This window comes from Micromys minutus, assembly GCF_963924665.1.
Source record: "Micromys minutus genome assembly, chromosome: 5".
Classification (NCBI taxonomy): domain Eukaryota; kingdom Metazoa; phylum Chordata; class Mammalia; order Rodentia; family Muridae; genus Micromys; species Micromys minutus.
Window position 1 is genome coordinate 61,096,323 of NC_137974.1, and position 15,975 is coordinate 61,112,297.

Genomic DNA, 15,975 nt, shown 5'->3' on the forward strand with positions numbered 1-15,975 from the left:
CCCTCTGGGCTCTGGGGACTGCAACAGTGCATCTAAGCTACATTGGAACATGAAGGCCATCTTTTTTGTCCCATTTCTACTGAGTCCTTGTCAACCCTCCCAATTCCAAGCTCAAGGGCCCACTCTGGGTCCTCAACTCAATTGGAAACCTTCACTGCTATTATGATGCTGGAAAATCATGACTAGTCTTTCCAGAGAAGGCAAACTGAATGGTGCAGTGTTTCTTGGCTTCTGGGGATGGTGAGCCATGAACATCTCTTAACAAGTGTGGTGTTGAAATCAAGCAAGATTTTGATTTGTCAGCTTTGCAACCTGGCAGTAGCCCTGAGTGTCCTTTGCTCCTGTCCTAACCCCCCCTAGGTACTTCCTCAGGGTGCATTTCCTGTTCTGTGCATTTAAATGCTCAAGCAATTAAATAGAATTAAAAGTCTTCAAAGTCCCGGAAAAACCACAGGTCTCATTTACCAGCTGTGTGCTCTTAGACCCCTTCCTTCTCTTCTCAGGCCTGCTTCCATATTTGTTTCTAAACTAGAAAGCATAGGTTAGGTCATCTTGGAATTGCTTCCATCTCAAATGTCTTACATACTGCTTGTTTTTTATTACCATTTTATTCTTTTACCCACCCTACCCCCTACACACACACACAACCAAATTCCTTTATCCCTCTTTGTCAAGTTATCTCCAATTGGTTTATCCAACTAAGGTTTATCAGCGTTATTGTCTGTTACCACTCAATTACGATCTCCCTGCGGCTGCACAATTTGTATTCACAAAATGAATTAACGACTTTGATTCATCAGTGATCCGCTGAAATGAAATATTAATTATGCAGCTAAAATGCTCCGTGCCAGCCTGTTAAAATGGTTCAACTTAACCCCATATCCCCTGGCATTTCCGAGATGAACAGCACCATGCCCTCTTCCCTAGGACACAGCCATGGATGCCTAGTGACCTCTAAGGAAGTTCCTGATACACAAAAGCCACCCATTTCACTTAAAGGTCCTTCAAAATAGCTCATTTAACACCACGAAGAAAGGGACATTTTCAGTTTGCTTATGAAAAAAAATGTCATTTGATTATTGGTTTCAAGAGCACCCTTTGCTAATTCCAACTGAAACTAATTGCTGTTCCATGCGTTGAATAGCTTGCCACCAAGATCTCATAAAGGACTTTAAGTCATACCCAGGACTCGGAATGTAGCTCAGTTGGTAGTTTACTTACTTGTCTAGCATGCACTAAGCCTGAGTCTGATACCACTATATAGAACTGGGCATGGTGGCATATACCACCAAAGTCGGGGCAGGAGGGTCAGGAGTTCAAGGGTGAGCTCAAGAAGAGCCTGAACTAAAAGATCCTATCTTTGAAAAGAGTAGGAGGTGGGGAAGAAAGAAGAAAAGATGGCAGTCACAGAATGCCAAGATGGGTCTGTCCAAGCTGTCTGTAATCTATTGCTGAGGAACAAGAACCCCACAGCACGTAGAGAGTCTGAACCCCATAAACTCATCACAAAGGGCACACAAACACAAGAAGCTGCCCTGGCCTCTGGGAAGTGGAAGGGTTACTCAGCAGGGGCTGCCGGGGCACGGAACTCGGAACCTGGCGGTCTTACCCTGCTCTAGGATGGAAGGGTGGATGAAGGAGTCTGTAAACACCACACACTTTGATTGAGGCCAAAAATATGTTTTCTAGTTGAAAATAGTTCAGACCCCAGCGAACCAGTAATGGACCAGTTAAGAAAAACAAATAGAATTTCCTCTAAGGGTTTATCTCAAGAGAATTATGGCCACAAGTGAGTACAAATGACAAGCAAGTGATGTTTTTTTCTCAAGCTTGTTTCCCTCGCCCTCCCAGATTCGAAAATAAGGAACATGAAATTAGATTTTAGAGCATCTGCCGGTCCGTGCAGGAACTTCAGTTTGAGCACTATTGTTCTTGCCAGGTCAGCATTTTGTAATACCTGACTCTATGGGATTCTCTTGGCCTTATTTTAGAGAACAAGAACTCAGATGATAAAGCAATAAAGAAGTTAAATCGAGGGCTGGAGAGATAGCTCAGTGGGTGAACACGGAGGCTTACAACCTTCTGTTACTCCACTTTCTGGTGAGTCCATCTATTTTTTTTTTTCTGACTTCTACAGGAACCAGGCATGCCTGCAGCACACACACTCAAATGCAGACAAAAAGTGAGCACACAAAGGAATGTAAGTCTATCTGCTCCCAGGATTTCCTATGTCAGATCATAAAAACTTCTTCTGAATCTATTTCCCAAGTTCACAGACTGAAGAATGGCTGATATAACGATTTCTTAACAATCACTGATTTAAAAAAAAAAAAAAAAAAAGTGATGCACTTGAAAGAGGGGAAGAAGGGGGAAGGTTTGGAGGGAGGCCAGGGAGGGGGAAATGATGTAAAAAACCACATTGCCTTCATTAAAAGGAGGGTAGGGTTTCTTTAAATCTTAAATGAGGAGACAATAATTTTTAAAACTACGTGTGTGTGTGTGTGTGTGTGTGTGTGTGTGTGTGTGTGTGTGGTATCAGGGGGTATCAGATCCTTTGGAGCTGAAGTTACAGATAGTTGTGAGCTGCCGGATGTTGGTGCTAGGTCTCAGACTCTGACTCTCTGCTAAAGCAATAAGCTCTCTGAACCATGGAGACATCTCTCCAGCCCTGACACGGACTTCTAAATTATCCTTCTGAAGTGTGAATCCTGTTGTACCCAACTCAGAACAGGGAGTCCTGCCTAAAATAAACCAAATTTACTGAACAATTATTATTATTATTATTATTATTTTGAAGCAGGGCTTCACTGTGTAGCACCAGCTGTCCTGGAACTGGCTCTGTCGACCAGGCTGGCCTTGAACTCTGAGATCTGCCTGACTCTGCTGGCCAAGTGCTGGGATTAAAGGAGCGTGTGAGCCACCGTCACGGTTACCAACTCCCAGGATTTGTTTTTCTAAACAAAAAGTACACAGATAGAAATGTCATGATGAGGATTCCCAAACCTTTCAGGAAAGGGTGCTCAGTTATTTGATATTTGAAGTCACAGGCATGGGACTATGTATGGGAAATAACCCCACATACAGAGATAAAGCAAATAAGTTGAAAGAAAAAGAATTCTTGACAAGCTGATTCTTTTCCTTCCTTTTCACCAACCTGGCCCAGACCTCAGAAGACATGCGAGGTGTGTTTACTGTGCTCGCTAACACTTCCAGCCTAAATCACCAATTAGCAAGCAGGCAGCACAGGCCCTCTACTGTCTAACTCTCCCTAGGGTCACTGAAGGTCATGGGATGGAAGTAGGAACAGGAACAGAAGCCAAGAAGGACCTGCCTGGGAACTCCGGGGCCAAGCCGCAGAAGAAACACAGACGGGTGAACAGAGAAACTGGGAGCCAAAGCAAAGCCCAGCATGAACTTCTCCATCACAGAGAGGAACTCAGTGCTACCCTGGCTAGCCCATGCCTGAAGCCACTGGGAAATTATTCGAAGAGTCACTTCCTCCTACCCTGATTAATTGAGACCCAGACAACCAGTTAAGATTTTATTACAACTGAAGTTTTTCTGAGGACTCTGCATAAGTGAGCCACAAATAGGTGGCGTCTTAAAATCCCTAAATCCAAATCAAGGTAGTGTTATGTTTCATCTCTACAGCATCCATGAGTTCTGACCATTCATTCCTGAGAGTTAGTTTAAAAGGGAGAGGGGGGTCGTGGGGGGGATCCAAAGATTAGCTATGTCCCAGAGTGAACCGTCAATCTTTGCCCTGAGCAAAAGAACTCTTCATTTCCCGGGTGCACAGATGGAAGATTGCGGGAAGCCACTAGATGTGCTTCAAAAGCAGCCAAAGCTGGTAAGAACCAGCTGGCTCCGGAGGGCGGGCGGGAGGGAGTGCCCCGCCTAGCTGCTGGGGCGGGCCTCTGCAAGAAGCTGTCCTGGCTGCTGACAGCAGTGAACCTGCCTTTGCAGCCCGGAGCTGACTCATGGGCGAGCCGGCTCAAAAACTAAAGGAAGTGAGGAGGAGAATGAGCGGGCTTTCTCGGTTCTGGGCCCACTCACATCTTAGACTGTCATAGCCAACCTCATCACTATCAGGATCCGAGGAGATCATGCTGTTTAGAAACCGGGGTCTCCCTCGGTGCAGTCTGGACAGTTTTAACCTCGAAAACACGTTTCATAAAGGTTTAAAAACCTCGCCCGAGGCCCGGAAGAATGGAAAGCAATTTCATGAGAAATAATGCCTCGAAGTAAAAAATCTCAAGTTAGTCTTTGTTAGTAAGTTTTTATTTTGATTTGTTTTATTTCTTAAGACAGAGCCTCTCTACACAGCCCTTGCTGTCGTAGGCTGCACTGTGTAGATATACCAGGTAGGTCCTGAACTCACAGAGATCTACCTGCCTCTGCTTCCTGAGTGCTGGGATTAAGGGCATGCTTGGCTCAAGTAATTGTTTAAAAAGATTTCTCCTTATATTTTATTGTTTAAAACATATTACATGTATCTAACATTTTGTGTGTGTGTGTGTGTGTGTGTATGTGTGTGTGATGTACATTTTCATCCAACATCGATTGTGGAGGTCAAAGGACACTTAGATGAAGCTGGATCTTTCCTTCCACCATGATAGAACACAGGTAGCCAGTCCTGACAGCAGGTGCCTTTACCCACTGAGGCACCTAGGAGGCCCTCAAATTAAGTTTTTTATCCTGACAGGTTAGATTAAATTAGTATCGCTTAATAAATTCATTGAATTTGTGTTGCTATAACCTCAATAAGCCTGGTTTCAACCCTCGCCACTCAGACTGAAAGGTTTCAGCCACTCGGGCCGTTCCCATAGAGGTTGTCCAGTGTGAGAGCCATTTCCGATGCCCTGTCTGAGGGCACACAGTACCAATAAGCAGGGACAGTCTCCACCCATGCCATTCTTGTGGTTAGCGATAAGGTCTCTGATAAGTGTGTAGACACTTATCTGCTCTGACACTCAAATACCACAGGCAGTGAGTGTCCTAAGGTTTGCATCTCTCTGGGTGTGTAGAAGGGAAATATTTCCGAAAGTCGAAGTCAGGACACCGTGCTCTCTCCTCTCTGCCGGTCTGAGGATCTGCATATGTTACAAGTCCTCAGTTTCCTGTCTAATACCAACCAACTCTTTTTTTTACTTTCTACTAATTATTTTCTTGAGGGAATTAACCCTGTGCTGTAGACAGTCTCCCCTGGTTGTGTCCACCTGCTCAGGTTAGAACAGCACATACTGTCCACATATCAGAAAGACGATGTGCAGCCTTTTTGGGGGCAAGGAGGTCTGTCAGATCTCACAGAAGTGTATGCCAAGTGACCCTGGATTAGACTTTAGAAAGACTTGTGCACATCTTCCGTGTTCCTTGTCATTTTTCAGGAGCACCTCACCAGATGCTCCTGAATTATAAATACACAAAAATACATCCCCCACCCTCACCCCCTTTTATGGCAATGATTTACTTTAATGCTAGGTGACCCCACCCTTCCTGACTCACTCGGCCTGGAGGTAAGAGTATGTTTCTTCCCTGGTGACAATTTTTAATAGGAAAATCAAAAGCGATGTTTGTCTGTCCTTTAAGGAAAACACCGAAATAAAAACAGCTGCAGGTTGTGATTTCCTCATGAGCTAGTCACTGGTTAGTGACTTGAGGTAATGACAGACCAGGGGACAGGAGAAGTATGCAGAAGCCTGGCCAGGCTGGAACTGGTCAGATTATCCCCACATGTGTTTGAGCTTCAAAACAATAGAATAAAATGTGTTTTCCAGTTCTGTTTACTGATGGAGAAAAAAGGCCTCCCTCCTTCATATGGATCCTGATTTTTGTTTCTTTTGAAGAAAGCCAGTAAGGGTGTGCATTAGAAAGATGAAAAATGTTGTCAATGATAGGCTTAGCCCATTTGAAATATTGAATAGGTGCCTCAAGGGAAGTTAAGAAAAAAGGGAAGATTTTTAAAAGTCCACTTCAAACTCCTCAAAGCAGTTTCACAGAATATATTTTAAAAATTTGTTCCACATACCTAACCTTCTTATAAACATGGCAGCATTCGGGGAACAACCTTCGCCCCCCTGGTTTGTCCTTTGCTACTTTCTAGGCCGTGTCTCAGTGATAATTATGGGGCTCAACACATAAGGGACATGGGATTAATGTTTACTAAATAAAGTGCCTGTGTAAAACCATCCTGCCCTTCACAACAGTGATAACAATAAAATCACAATAGTGCTTATGAAGTTTGTGTGTGTGTGTGTGTGTGTGTGTGTGTGAGAGAGAGAGAGAGAGAGAGAGAGAGAGAGACAGAGAGAGAGAGAGAGAGAGAGAGAGAGAGAGAGAGAGAGAGAGAGGCTTAGAGTGTTTTAAAGCTATTTCTGAGCCAACTTTAATCCCAGCAGTTGGGAGGCTGGTGAATCTCAGTGAGTTTGAGGCTAGCCTCGTTTGCAGAGCTAATTCCAGGACATTGAGGACTACACAAAGAAGCCCTGTCTTGAAAAACAAAGTTCTAAATGCGGTAGATGGATGCTCAGTGGACTCAGGTCTACTCTCCTTTGTGTAAACCAGTTATTAGTTTATTACGCTAAAACAGTGGTTCTCAGCCTTCCTAATGCTGTGATCCTTTAATAATAACATAATTGTATTATAAATTTCATCTTTATATTTAATCTTTAATTTAGTAGATGATATTTAATATTTAATACTGTAATAATTAGTAACATTTATGATATATACTATAACATTGTTTATATTAATATAATATTAATATTGAATATATCATATAATAAAATAATTTCTTATATTGTAGTAATCCCCAATCATAAAATTATATTTGCTACTACTTCATAACTATAATTTTGCTACTGTTATGAATCGTAATCTAAATATCTGATTAGAAGATGGTCTTTGATGGCCTTTGTGAAGGGGGTCATTAAATGCAACCAAAGGGGCGTGGCCCACAGGTTGAGAACCAAAGGCCTAAAAGAAATCAGAAGAGCCACTAAGGTCTACATCACTAAGGTCCACGTAAACACAGGACTGGGTACATACACCCTGTTAGCTCAGACGAGCTTTACAGAGCTGTCTGGAAGAAACCAAGGTATGGGGACAGAACTGGGCTTGCCCACAGTTCACACACGGAGTAGAGAAAACAAAATTCACCTCTGACCAAGAGAAAGCCCAAACCTGCCAATCTTCATCATCCAAATTGGAAGTTTGAAGGCCTGCATTTGATGTGGAGGGGACATTAAAACCTCACTCTTGAGCCTTACAAACGTTTCTGTAAAGTATAAACTTTACTCCTGAGCCAAGTAATGTGGAATGCAAGAAAACACGGGTTGTTTGCAAAGGTGCAGGGTTGAAAAGGCCCTACTGTGTACAGGCAGGTGCTGGAGCCCCCTGCAAACGAGAGAAGAAAAGTGAAGTGTCATTCTTAGTGAAAACATGATCTTGTCCTTTAAAACACACAGCACACATCGGCTTTAGTGTTCTGGGTATGCATAGTCTGAGAATGCCTCCTGATCCGACGCTGTAAGCTCTCACACACATTTCCAGTGGAGCATCTGTTCATGTCAGTGAATCATAATGATCAATCCTTCATCCTGCGGAAGGATGCTTTGAGAGGCAGGGACCACCTTTCTTCTTCACCGAGTACCAGGCAAGCATCTACTTCATCGCAAGGCCACTGTGAGTAACTACAGAACTTTATAGAGCACCTTTGGTTCTTGTTTTGTTTGTTTGACAGATTCTTACTGTGTACTCTGGCTAAACTTGGTAGCCCAGGCTGGCCTCAAACTCTTAGCAATCCTCCTGTTTCAGCATCTTGTGCTAGTAGTACAGGTGTGCCACCATCTTCAGCTGAGACTTTGCATATAGTAATAAGTTAATCATCCTGAAAGGCCACCAAACATCTTAAGTCTAGTCACACATCTGGCTCCTTTGTGTCCCATAGCCAGCAACAGGAAACATACCTGAACCCAAAGATGTCAACAGTCGCTCAGCAACTGCCTTCCTCCTCCTACCTTGGAAGTTCCCCAGAGCCCACAGTCAAGCCCTGTGATCAAGTGACATATCCTTAAATGACCCTCTATGCCGTAATGACACAGCAAAGAGCAGGGGCCAAATCCATGCATGTTTGGCTAAAGGTCCCAGGTCCTTAGGCCTCAAGACAATAGGTTCTATTTTCTAGAAAATCAACAACAACATAAAAACAAACCTCACTTGAATCATCATAAAGCCAACTGAAATGTACAGCTGGTATTTATCCCGACTTGCTTTCACAACATTTCTGAAAATTGCTGGTCCCGGTCAGAGCTATAGATGCAGGCAGCTGCTCTATCCCTGCATCTTGGTGGCGAAAGGCCAGAAGCTGGTCTACCTCAGCAGCCAGAGCAGCAGTGACCTCACAAAGAGGAGACCACTCCTTTGCTGGCACTTGGGATTCTCTCAGCTGCCAGAGCAAAGCCACCCAGTACCTAACACAAAGGCTACTATACAGTTTTGAGGGGAGGAATGGAGGGAGGTTGGCGGAAAGGGGAAGAGAGTCAACATGGCCGACCACTCCCATCCCAACAGGGGTGTGTCTCCAACTGTGGTTCTACAAAGGCTGAAAATTCCCTACAGAGGAGGAAACAGTCAAGTAAAGAACAACAAAATCTGCTTCTACAAAGGCTGAAAATTCCCTACAGACAAGGAAACAGTCAAGTAAAGAACAACAAAATCTGCTGGGTTCCAAGGCTGTTAAATGAAAGTGTAGTCTCACCTACCTTATCTCACTGGGCAGAGAGCTTAAGGTAGGGCAACCACACCCAGCTCTCCAATCCACTCACGGCAAGCAGCTGGTCAATGAAAATTCTAGTGCTTTTCTCTCTCTTTCCTCCTTCTTCATGTCTCCCCTCCTCCCCCCTATTTTCTTCTTTCTACAGGATCTTGCTGGGTTAGCTCAGGTTACTCTCAAGTGTGCAGTCCTCCTGCATTAACCCCCTAAGGATCATGAGGAATGTTTGACTACATTTAACTTTCTGTTATATCCATTTAGTTTTATTTCATGGGTATGAATGTTTACCTTCCTGTATGTATGTATGTAAGCCTTGTGCCCAAAGATGCCAAAAGAGGGGGGTAACAGACACCTCTAAAACAGGAGCTAGAGATACGGTAAGCCTGTATGGGGTGCTAGGAACTTAACCTGGATTCTCTAGAAAAGCAGCAAGGGCTATTAATTGCTAAGACATCCCTTTAAAACAGGATCTCTCTCTAACACTGCCTATCCTTGAAATCAATATGTAGACAGGGATGGCCTCAAACTTAGAAATCTGCCTGCTTCTACCTTCTAAATTCTAGGTCAGCCAGAGTAACATGGTGAGACCCAATTAAAAAAAAAATCAGAATGAAATAAAAGGTCTTGGTACTCAAACCAGGTTGTCAGGTTGTTCCAGAACCTAGCCACTGGCCACATGTCTCACACCCTGCTTGTGTGTCCCAGAGCATGACAAGGTAATGCCTTGGTCAGTTCTGATAACCATATTACTAGGTTCGAATAGACTAAGACCTGTCCATTGCATAGGAATTCAAGGCCATCTTCTTAGGCCACCAAAGGGAAAGAGGTTGTAAATAAAAGAACAGAAAACAAATATTGCATTCACAAAGGGTCAAACATCAAAGTAGGGAAAAGAAGATAGAGTAAGTTAAAAAAAAAAAAAAAAACAAAACAAAACATAGCCCTAGAAAATTCAGCTAGCCAATGTCATTTTTCTCTTGAGAGCCAGTGACTAAGAGAAAGTATTATCTTCACACACACACCTTTGTTGTCCTGCAAAGGAAAACATTCCAGACCAGCACCCCCTCGGGCAGGAAGGAATAAATATTTACAGTTAGCTGGATTTTCTAGTTCTTGGGCACTGAAACCAGGCAACTCTCCGCCTAGACAGCATCCACTTTCCAGCAGCCTGGAAACCTGGTGGGTCTCCCCGTCCAAAACTATGTGACCCCCCAGCCTTCAGGATGTAAAAGGTCTATTATGTGTGTGAGTTAGTTAGAAACAAGCCAGGAAGTCATTACATCCAAAAAAAGAAAGAAACATACATGAACTGCTTTTTGGCTGCCACACCACATTCATCCTCAAAGCAACCCATGAGCTTCACGTTTTGTCACAAGGAAACTGAGGCAGAGAAGCACAGTGGCTTCCCCAGGGTCCTCAAACTGAGTATACCCGGAGAAATTCTGAAGCTTGCCAATCTCCATTCTCCTGTTCCTACTGGAACCTTAATGGCTGCTTTCAAGAGCGGCCCGTACATTAGTCCTGCAACCTCCTGGACACACTCTCGTGGTCTGTGGGGGTGGGTTGGGGTGCTTCCATAACTCACCCACGGCTCCCTTTGACTTGGTTCACTGTCTTACTCATCTGCAGGGTGGAAAGTGTTTGGCATCATACTGTGCTCATAAAGTCTTACAGGAGGGAGATTTAAAGATAAAATCCACGTCATCTACCCGCTGCTCCAGGAGGAGAAACATAAACCCAGGCATTAAAGATATCAAAAGAAAGTAACGGGGAAGCCAACCTCCGAATTCCTAGCTGTCCTTCAATACTATGGTAAAATAATATTCTTCTCGTATTAGTTATTTTCTTATTTATTCGGTGTAGTGTGACCCCAGACTGGAAAATGTTTAAACAAAGAAGAATGGCCCAGGTGGCTGTGGGGGCTGAAGGAAAGACAAGAGAAAAGACAAAGGGCCACAGAGAGATCAACCCAAAGCCTGACTCTGTACAAATACACGCTCCCTGTGTTTTGCAGGGCAGTAAATGAATAGCAGGAATTTTTTTTTTTTTTTAGTTTATGGTTACTACACCTTTTTTAAGATAGAATATCCCAGGCTGGCCTCACAAACTCTTTCTATAACCAAGGATGGTCTTGAACTCCTGCTGCCTCTATCTCTGAAGTTCTTTGATTACAGGCATGAGCCTGTATCCCGGTGTAGGCAGGGCTGGAGATGGAACCCAGGGTTTCCTGAATACTATGCAGGAAAAGTACACATTTATAATATACTTTGTAGCTTAAGTATGGAAGCTGTAGTCCCTGTGGTATTCATTAAAAATAAGCTGTATGTGTGCATGTGTGTGTGTGTGTGTGTGTGTGTGTGTGTGTGTGTGTGTATGTGCATGAATGCATATTCTTGCAAGAGTGTTACCTCCTGTTTGTTAAACAGCTTTGTGGGAGAGGTGCTGGAGGAAGACACAGCAGATTAAAGCACTTGCTGACCTTTCAAAGGACTGAAGTTCAGTCCCAGCTCCAACATTGGGCAGCTTACAACTTTTTGTAATTTTGGTTTCTTGGGTGAGGACACACACACACACACACACACACACACACACACACACACACACACACTTTTAAAAGAATTTGAATAGATTTGTCAGAATCCCTTTCCTTATTGCTAAGCTACTTCTCGAAGATACAGATGCTGGAAGAAAGAACAGGATTCTGAAGGATCTGGGTGCAGCTTAGGCATTAAACTTAGAAGAAGAGAGCTCCTGAAAAATGTACTTCACATCTCAGAGGAAGAAAGAGCCAGCCTCAGGAGGGCCTTAATAATGACCATCATGGTTAATGTAGGACTAGCTGGCCTGGAAAACAGTAACTAAAAGCCACACTAATGCCAACACTTTTGAATAGCCGCATAATATAGGTGTTCTCAGCCTCACGAGAGGGAAGAAACATTAGCCATTAAAAATGAGTCATTTTGTACACATTAAGAGTCCATTAACTCCTGGGGCAAAGTCCCAAGTCCTCAGTAGTTCCACAAAACACACGGAAAGCAATTCCACCAGAAAATGTGAAGAGCAAGTCTTAATTATGCCCCCTGCTTTCCGAGTCTCTAGCTTGACTCGACAAATCTCAGAGAGAGGCTATGGATGGCAGATTGTTCCATACTGTGCAGTTGTTAAGAACTGGCAGCCAGGAATCAGGCTTGTTGGCTCCTAAAATTAGAGTAAGAACCCCGGACGTTGCAATCCAATGATGCAGATTACTAAAGCATGCAATAAGAAGTTTAGCATTGTCCTCTCAGCAAGCGTCATAATACCCAGGCTATAGAAAAATCAAGCTGGGAGCTACAGGATGCTTGTAGAACATGGTCTCTCAAAATACAAAGAGGAAGAAAGAAAGAAAGAAAGAAAGAAAGAAAGAAAGAAAGAAAGAAAGAAAGAAAGAAAGAAAGAAGGAGGGAGGGAGGGTGGGAGGGAGGGAGGGAGGGAGGGAGGGAGGGAAGGAAGGAAGGAGTGAAGGAGGAAAGGAAGGGAAAGAAAGAGGTGATTGGAGTTTCTTTTTTGTACAGAAGAGATGAAAGAAATGCACATATGATTTTAGCATACTGGAAGAGGTACTTTGTGTTTTAGCTCACTCATAAATTTATTTCTCTTAGGTTATTAATTTCCGTTACATACCAGCCATTATTTATTTTAGTCAGTTTAGATTTTGTTTTGTTTTGGTTGGTTGGTTGGTTGCTTTTTTGTTTGTTTGTTTTTAAATCAAGTCTCACTGCGTAGCCCTAGCTGTCCTGGAACTCACTCTGTAGACCTGGCTGGCCTCAAACTCACAGAAATCCACCTGCCTCAGCTGCCCAAGTGTTGGAATGGATTAAAGGCATGCACCACCATGCCTGGCCAGTCACCTCTTATCATTTTGGGAACATCACAGATTTGGGATAACCAAGTTTTAACATGGTCTAATTTGCATTCTATTACTCCTCGGTGTTGTCAAGGAGACCAGGTAGTTTATCCCCAAACAGCTGAATACATCTTCAGTCGGCTGTTGGCCAGTCCCTCCCCCTAAAGCCAACAATCATGACAGCATAATACACTTCCTCTACACTCCCTCTATTTGAACGGCAACAATCTTATTTAAATGGAGGATAAGTATCCCTCTTGCTTTTCCAAACCCAACTATTTAAAAGCCTACCTGTAGCTGTGTACAGTGGTCCTCAAAAATTAACTCTTAAAAATTCACAGCACAGAGGCTCAAGAGATGGCTTAGTGGTTAACAACACTGACTGCTCCTGCAAAGGAACTGGCTTTGGCTCCCAACACCCACACAGAGGCTCACTACCATTTGTGACACCAGTTCCAGGGGATCTTACACTGTTTCCTGGCCTCGGATGGCAACAGGTGTGTACATGGTGCACACACACACACACAGGCTGATAAAATACGTGAACACAATGTGATGCTTTGTATAAGCTTGGCCCAGGGAGTGGCACTATTAGGAAGTGTAGCCTTGTTGGAGTAGGTGTGTCACCGTGAGCATGGGATTTAATGCCCTTGTCCAAGCTGCCTGGAAGTCAGTATTCTGTTAGTAGCCTTCTGATGAAGACGTAGAACTCTCAGCTCCTCCTACATTATGCCTGACTGCATGCTGCCATGCTCCTCTCTTGATAATAGTGGACTGAACTTCTGAATCTGTAAGCCAGCCCCAATTAAATGTTGTCCTTATAAGAGTTGCATTGGGGGTTGGAGAAATGGCTTAGTGGTTAAAAGCATTGACTGCTCTTCCAGAGGTCCTAAGTTTAAATCCCAGCAACCACATGGTGGCTCACAATCACCCATAATGAAATCTGATTCCTTTTTCTGGTGTGTCTGAAGACAGCTACAGTGTACTCATAAATAAACAAATCTTTTAAAAATATATATTTTAAAAAAAAGAGTTGCATTGGGCATGATGTCTGTTCACAGCCATAAAATCCTAACTAAGACACACATTTAAAAGTCCTTTTAAAAAATTACAACACATCAGTAAGTGATATTTAATGTTTATAACTGGCTTATTAGTATTTTTTTCCACAAAATTTCACATTTCAAAGAGGTTAAAAAAAAAGACTAAGAACTTGAAAGACCAACCAACACCTATATACATTTCTATCTTAACACTACCGTTAAAAATAAAAGTCATTTAACCAATGTTCACACTACTAATGAGGAGATATTACAGATAAAAGATAAACAACCTTGAGCCCCTTGCTGTACAGAATTTGATGCAGAATGGCCATGAACTGAGCTGAAGTAGTGATTTGCTCGCCACACAGCTCTTATAAATAGTGGATTTGGACCTCAGAACAAATAATACGTGGTCTTTAATCTCAAGTGGGTTTTATCAGATCTCACTGGCAGAACACATCACAAAAATTTAATCAAAACTTATTTGAAACATGATCTAAAATCAAATTTTTTACTTCATTCATGTTTTTTGGAGGGGGAGTGTTTGATAAAAAATGGCTGAGTTGAATGAGTTACATGACGATAGGAATAGCCATGCAAGGGGAAGATCAGAAACTTAGGCACCTGATACTCAATGTTCATACCGTTGTTATTAATGCCTGCAAAAAAGCTTGCAAATGTGATCAGTGTCAGAAAAACTGAACATAGCCTATCTTTGACCACTCCTCTGACAAGTGTTAGAGTCAGGATTCGTATTAGGGTTGTTTAGCTCCAAAATGAGTGCTCACTGACACCAAATATGTACACTCCTGGAATGCCCTCAATTCCCCATCTGATGAAAGTGGCTGAATAAACGTGGAGGGTCAGTCCTGTTAAAAATTGCTGTTGGTACCACTACCCACATTCTCAGGAGGTAAGATCAAGCAAGGAGGGCCTCCCTAATTAAGCCAGATAACTCACCTGAGTGTGCACACACCCTCTGGAAGAGGAATGGTTCCCTACTTGATTTGTTCAAAACATGCAAGGCAAAATTAGAATTTAACTAGTCTTAACAACGAACAGTCCTTGGAAGAATAGCCTGATTCTAGAACATACTCCCAAAGACAAGATTCTCAACTCCACATACAGGAATCACCTAGGAAGCTTAAAACACAGGTGATTCACAAGTCCTCCTTTAGGGTTTCTGTTTGGAAGGTGTTTGGGGTTCTAAACATCAGAAGTCCCATGATGACAGTAAAATGCAGCCACTGAAGACCTCTGTCCTAAAGAGTAGAGGTGTGCTTTGGTGTGGTGTGTGCGCCCACGCTTACCCAGACACCGAATATCAGGTGATTTTCCTTGCAAGCATACCAGAAGTGTGAAGTTCAAGGACAAACAGACTAATGGCAAAGCACAACCTTGGAGGGCTTACATTACCTGCGTAGTATCTTCCATCAGCCCACGGATCTTCTCCACAACATCATTGCGTCGGTGTTGGCGCAAAGCGCTGATGAGCTGAGCAAGGCTGGCCTCGGGGCCACGAATGGTCCAGTGCTGCAGAGCTGCATAAGCTCGTTCGTGGTCTGCGGTGTATCCATTGGAGAAGGCAGCCACCTCCCTCTCACTGGCATTGCAAAGAAACTGATAGATGTCTTTCCACTGGCTTCCCACCTGGGCTGCTACAAGCTTCAGGATGTCAATACCTATGCCAGGGACGAAAAGAAATAAAAGTACATGTAAGCATGTTCTAGAAGAAAGCTTTTCTGTTATGCTGGGTCAGATAAATGAGTTGTCTTTTATAAGTACGTGACATATACAGACCGCCATGGGGACAGCAAGACATCATTATAAACGCTGTGTTATGGAGGAGAGATGGATCGGTGGTAGAGCACTGGCCCAGCAGACATGAGCTACTGGATTAGATTCCCAACACATGCACCCATGCACAGAGAGAATAAAAAACAAGCAAATAACTAGCTAACACGTGTCTTTTGACAATAGGGTAGCTTCCTGAATGCACAGCAAAAGAAGGGTTGTCTTTGCGGTGCAACAAATTATCCCCCAGCAGTTGCTTTTGAAAGCAAAACAATCAATGCACACCAATCAATCTTGGTTACTACTAAATACAATTGCAACTAAATAAATCAGAACTACACACACACACACACACACACATACACACACACACACACAAAGTGACAACTTTATGGAACTGGGAAAACCAGAAACCACAAATTAAGTCTTTAGTGGACTTGAAACAGTCTTGGCTGAGTAATATGGAGATTCTAGGACCA

At 43.2% G+C, this 15,975-nt stretch overlaps 1 protein-coding gene across 1 annotated transcript in view; it reads right to left on the reverse strand.

Annotated features, from left to right (window-relative positions):
- Window positions 1-15,975, reverse strand: part of TNFRSF21 (TNF receptor superfamily member 21) — a 73,641-nt gene that overhangs the window by 11,434 nt on the left and 46,232 nt on the right. The window contains exon 4 of the mRNA XM_080916657.1: window positions 15,119-15,384. Coding sequence (XP_080772783.1) covers window positions 15,119-15,384 — 266 coding nt within the window. The remainder of the gene's footprint in view (window positions 1-15,118; window positions 15,385-15,975) is intronic.